This window comes from Girardinichthys multiradiatus, chromosome 13, assembly GCF_021462225.1.
Source record: "Girardinichthys multiradiatus isolate DD_20200921_A chromosome 13, DD_fGirMul_XY1, whole genome shotgun sequence".
Taxonomy (NCBI): Eukaryota; Metazoa; Chordata; class Actinopteri; order Cyprinodontiformes; family Goodeidae; genus Girardinichthys; species Girardinichthys multiradiatus.
Genome location: NC_061806.1, coordinates 21,350,955 through 21,356,954, shown reverse-complemented (window position 1 = coordinate 21,356,954; position 6,000 = coordinate 21,350,955). Strand labels below are relative to the sequence as shown.

Here is a 6,000-nt window from a genome sequence, read left to right as displayed (position 1 = left end):
GTTAGTCATTTCAGTTTAGATCAAATTAAATACTACTTTTTTGAATATCATTACTTTGAATATTGTGTTCTACTTGAGTGGCTACTGTTATGCATCGAGGCCCAAATTCCATGTTTAGTCCATAATGTTTTCACACTTGCATTTAGTTAAATCCAACTGTTGGCACCTAAAGGAACTTTAGAAGATAATCAGTTCCAATTCCTATTTAATTTTACAGAATCTAGATTGAAATGAATCAATTTATTCCAGTCCCATCCAGTCACATTCAGATTTGAGTACATCCATCCATCGTCTATACGTGCTTACCCTTGCAGGGACGTTGCCAATTAGTTATCTGAGGTAGCCCAGGAATTTACAGGGAGTCACTGACTCCTTCTAAACAGGCTAGGCACAACCTGTGCAACATTCGGCTGGTTGCTCGCCTGCCTTGTGCGTGCTCGCTTTCTTTCTGTTAGATCATTCTTAACTTCCGACATGGAAATAATTAAAACAATTACCTGAACATAATTGAGAAGCAAAATATGTAAGAATCACAAAATATACCCTTTCAACCACCTTTTATTTCTACTGACTTCATCTAATAAGAGCAAACCAATTATGACAATACAAAACGTTTTTTACAAGCAACATCAGAACTTGATGCATAATGGTGAAGCTGACTTCTTTAAAAAGTCAATCCAACACATAAATATTTCCATAGGCACATGTTAGTCTATAAATATCCAGCAGAGGTTTCTTCTCTGAATCTAAACCACTCTGAAGTATCTAAACCAGACACTACCCTGCAGTCATGGTGTTTTTACCGTCCTGCTTCCACCCATCAAACCCGTGGCTCTGTGCAGACAGACTTCGGGCCTTTTGTGCAGCAGGTTCTGTCCTTTGACTGACCCGTGGCCTAACTTGCTGTCACAGGGACTGAATGGTTTGGGAAAGAGCAGATGTGGCCTCTGTGGCCCACACTGCCCCGTGGCCCTTAGTCCAAGCGTCTCTCTTTACTTGCAAAAAACATAATAGTGTGAGTCGTGGCGGTGCTAAAGAGCCCGTTTGTTGACGTTGAAGATTTTGACAGAGTGGTCGGCACTGGCACTAGCAAGCTGGACCCAGGAGCTCTTCTCTTTGAGTTTTCTCTCCGTGTCACTCAACCCATCCATCTCGCCGTTCTCTAGACCTGCCTGACCGGCCCGGGGCCTCCAGCGAAGCCGCTTCACTGCCAGAGTGTGGCTTTGGCTTTGAAAAGACGTTTGATCAAGGGAAACAACAGACCAAATGTAGACAAATATCAAGAACACATCCTTTACTAAGGGTTCCATCTGTCATCATCAGTGAAAAAAATAAAAGTTCACCTGAATATTTCACCTGGGGAGTAAAAATACTGATATCATTTGATTCAGAAAATTGTCAAACTCAGAGAAATACAGGCTGGTTGTACACAGCAGGGAAGTTTAGCTGAGGAGAGTAGGCCTTCTAATACAACGCTACAAGAAAAATACTTGTATGTGGTTTATTTCAGAGCTCTTAATATAATAACCTAAAGAGCAATTGGGAGTCGACACACAGAAACACACTAAAGTACTGGTTTATACCTGCGGCCCTGTTTATTTTCCCCCGCAGCAAAACATGAACACAAGGTTTCTTTACTCAGCTCTCATCAAACAGGAGCCAATTATTGTAAGTCCAAGTCCCAAATGAAATAAAAATTCTGTCATGCCATCTAGTCTGCTCATAGCACACCACTTGTTTATCCTCAGGTCTAATTTAACATATGAACATTTAACAATTTGCTCTTTCTCAACATGCAAAAAACAGCAGCAAACTGAGGAACAAAATGACCAGCCCCCCTCTAAACCAAGTATGTAGTTTTCTTTTTTCAAACTTAAGCATGACCGAGGTCCAAATCTAAGCCTGGAGTCCCCATTACTGACTGGAGGACTTCTCAAAGCTCTAGCTGATGAATATGGAAGCAAATCGTTACCATATTTCAAATGAAAAAGCATTTTCAGAAATGCTTTTTCATTTTAAGAATGTGGCTGCATTGTTTGACTCATAAATTAAATTAGTTATCAATAATCCTATTTGCATTTTAATTTTCTTCTTCAAGACTGCTCATTCTTTCACTTAATTAAAATGAAAAAGACATTTGAGATTTATTTTTCAAAATGTACCCCAGCAAATAAATACCAAAATTCAATTTGAAATGTAAAATTTGAAAATGAAAAAGCATTTCCAGAAATGCTTTTTCATTTGAAATATGGTAACGATTTGCTTCCATAGCTGAACTCCAGATGATGTTTTGAAAGGATACAAGGTGTCTGTTCCACCACAGCTAATCCAGTCACTTCCTGTAGCCCCCTCCTGACCAGGTCTCCACCTGTAGAGCAGGATTCGACCACACTCCAGACCAGCTGCGAGCAAGTAGCTGCGAAATACAGCAAAGGACAAATGCATGTCTAACAACTGTAGAGCAGAACTCTATACTACCTTTTTTTTTTTGCCTCAAATGTCCATTCATTTTTATACAATAGCTTTTTAAAATGTTCTCTACAAATTTCAGAAGATTTAACACACTTAGATGGCTAATTTGCTTGATGCAGCCCAATAGGAACACAACTACAGCAGGCAATTACTGTGAAGCATGTAACTTGCACAGAAATGAGAAACACTGTGGGAAAACTCCCAAATTAGACATCTTTAGAAAACATGAATTACGAAATAACATCTTTAAAATTAAAATAAAACTGGCAAGCAGAAGTTATAGTGATGTCCCACTGTAAACTTCAGACTCATTAATGTAATTACATTTGTATCTCTCCGTGTCCCTAAATATTGCTCCAAATACTTTCCTGGCAGAATCCAGCAGTTTGATCCCATGTGTTAAACCAAACTGGCATGTCAGTGAGGAGGTGTTAAATAAACAGAGAAACTGCAAGGTTCTGGGGCTTTTCTGGATGCTTCTCCACTGAAGAACATTTTATGTAATACAGCAACACAAAGTAGATCATCCATGTTAAGTGGAAGGAAAGTTATAACTTTTGCAAATTAAGAAATCTAAAGAGTGTAGCGGGTCATTTGAACCACGCTTCCGTTTTGATTACAGCTGAAAGTGTTTTAAAGTTTATCTCTACCAGCTTTGCACATCCACAGGCTAATATTTAGACTGTTTGAAATTGATATGACTAAATTATAACGTTGAATAAATGCAACCAATTCAAAATGCTTAGCACTGTCCCACCACAGCACTCTATCCAAACGTTCCTAGTAAATAGAGAAAGTCCTGCCTCCCTACCGGTGCATTTTCCTGGGGAAAATTTCTATTTCAAGTATTTTGCAGCCTTTAACAGTGTTTCCTTACAGGATTGCCCTGCATTTATCTCTATCCATCCTTATCAACTCTGAATACGTTCTCTGGTCTTGCTAAAGTAAAGCATCCCCAGAGCATGATGCTGCCACCACCAATGATGATGATTCGGGGTCATATTCAGTGTTAGTATTCTGCCCCACCGAGATTTGAGGCCAGACCAGAACAATCATTGTCTCATCTGACCAGAGCAACTTCTTCCACATGTTTCCTGAGTCCCCTACATGGCTTTTAGGAAACTGCAAACAGGGCTTCATATGGCCTTCTTTCAAAAATGATTTTCTTCTTGCTGTTCTTTCACAAAAGACCAGATTTGTTATTTGCAAATCAATTTCGATTAGGTGCATGGATTTTATTTAGGGGTACCGGAGAAAAGGTGGTTGAATAAAACTCCAACTCTTATAGATTTTTACATGGCAAAAATAAAAACTATGTATGATTTTCTTTCCAATTCCCAACAATGCGCTACTTTGTATTTCTCTGTATAATTGTAACGTGACAAAATGCAAAAACATTTGAGGGGTGTGAAAACATTTACAAGACTGAATCAGCATGTACCTGCTATCAGAACAGAGGGACGGACAGAAAGCTACAGCCGTAGCAGAATCCCCTACGTCCAAGATGGATGAACATGGTTTGATCTCCAGAGGAAACACTGGCTCTTCTGACTCCTCCAGCATGCACGGCCCCCACACTATCACCTAAACACACATTAACACACAGAAAGCCATTGAGAAATACTCCACACTCAAACTGCAGACATCTGGTTTCATTACTTCATTACCTTCAAAGCAAATTATATTCAGAAGTTTTGGAATTGGATCAAGAGTCGATGCTTACCTTCTTGTCCCGACTGGATGTCACAAAGTATTTGCTGTTGGAGCTCCAGTCACATGACCAGATGATTCTGCTGTGTATGGATGTGTCCTTGCCTGTGTGCGCGCACAGTGAGAACAGGGGCTCTGCAGTGAGAAACAAATAGGAACATGGATGAGGAAAATTGAATTGAAGCACAATACAAAGGTGTTATAAGCCAAATAACAGGTTACATTTATCTCCCTTTCAACATAGAGACAAGCTGATGGTGAAACTCTGTTGTGATTATTACAGCATCACATCAGCATGTCTGGATCCCTGCTCGACGGTGACAAAGCCTCTCCTGGGCGACAAATAAACAATGTGACAAGACAGAGGACCTCATTGCAGACCCACCATTTCAGTCAGTTTTGGTTTATGACCCGCTGCTGTTTATTTCCTGGGCCTAACTCATTTTAGAGCCCAGATTGGTTTTCCCCAGAGAGCTTGTTTGTATGCTGCTGGCAGCTGCCTGTCTGTCTGTGAGTCTGCAGTCGTCACGGTTTGCGCCGACGCCCGTACGCACACACAAAACTAATCTGCCAGGTATATACAGCTGTAAAGTCAACACAAAAGACTGAGCCGAGCATTTTGTTGTGCTTTCAAAACACTCTCCCCCGACAAAACAAGCGCACATTCACAGGTTTACTGTTGGGAGGGCGGACATGTGCTGCAGCTTCATCCATTAGCGGGGCTCTGAAGGACAGGATGGCTCTTTACTCTGATCGCATTGAGATAATAAAAAAAAAGAAAAAAAAGCAGAGCAGAGCAGAGAGAACCAGCTGTGAAACAACTCAGAGCACAACATATTTACACAAAAACACAGAAAGGGCACAAAAATGATTCTCAAACCACTTGGGAAAGACAGGCATGAGACAATTCTGAGTCGAGCGTGAATGGAAGGAAGTCAAGTTTGTTTGATGTGTGCTGACTTCGTTTAACCTTCCTCCATCTAGCCGGCGAGGCTGTTTGTATTCTCCACAATCACCTTGAGTAATTCAGCAGTCAAGCAGAGCAGATGGGAGTCCCGACCTTCCCCTGCTCACCCTCCTCTGTTTAACCTGCCCACACACGCCGCTGCGTCTCTGTGCAGCCCTGCTATACAGGCGAAATGGAAAACGTAGGCCTGGTTATCCTCTGTCGATGCACATTGAGACCAATCCAGAGCAGCCAGCAGAAACGCTGAGACCCAGAAAAGGTGGGAGGTAATCCTTTGGGCTTAAATGTCCTGCTCTGCTCACTGTGAATGCAGGATTGACTTATTCACTGAATTAGGGAACAGAGGTTTTCTCATACAAGTAAACTCACCAATGATGCACTTCTGTTTACAACCGGGGCCCTAAAACACTGAAAAAGTCAACAGAAATCCAGGTTCAGACTGTAAGCATACGTTTGCAGATTATATTACTTTCTGTTAAATAATAACAGTAACTAAGAGATTATGTTGGTCATTTCTGTAAGACTCCAACTTGCAACTCTAAAACAAATGCATGCAAGTCTAATTATGCAAATGAAGCAGAGGCTGCATACCTGAAGCAGCTGTTGCATCTGACTGGCTGACAGGAAACTAACCCCCAACAACAGGTCTGTCACAGTCCAAACAATGGAAAGGGCATGAAACTTCCTTCAGAGAAATAATCAAACCCTTCAACTCTGTTTAAAATCTGGAGTAAATATAAGCAAAATAGGAAGGCTGTAAATTAGGCTACACATTTTTTATGACCAAATTCTATAATTAGCTAAATTCTATGGCTAGGTCTTTGGCACCTCACGCCCACTACTAAATATTC

General features: G+C 40.9%; 1 protein-coding gene across 1 annotated transcript in view; it reads right to left on the bottom strand.

Annotated features, from left to right (window-relative positions):
* Window positions 1-542: 542 nt before the first annotated feature.
* The window catches only part of elp2 (elongator acetyltransferase complex subunit 2), a 50,359-nt gene continuing 44,901 nt past the window's right edge, over window positions 543-6,000 (bottom strand). The window contains exons 19-22 of the mRNA XM_047384488.1: window positions 4,196-4,317; window positions 3,914-4,056; window positions 2,303-2,416; window positions 543-1,227 (exon numbers count right to left, since the gene is read on the bottom strand). Coding sequence (XP_047240444.1) covers window positions 1,032-1,227; window positions 2,303-2,416; window positions 3,914-4,056; window positions 4,196-4,317 — 575 coding nt within the window. The 3' untranslated portion in view covers window positions 543-1,031. The remainder of the gene's footprint in view (window positions 1,228-2,302; window positions 2,417-3,913; window positions 4,057-4,195; window positions 4,318-6,000) is intronic.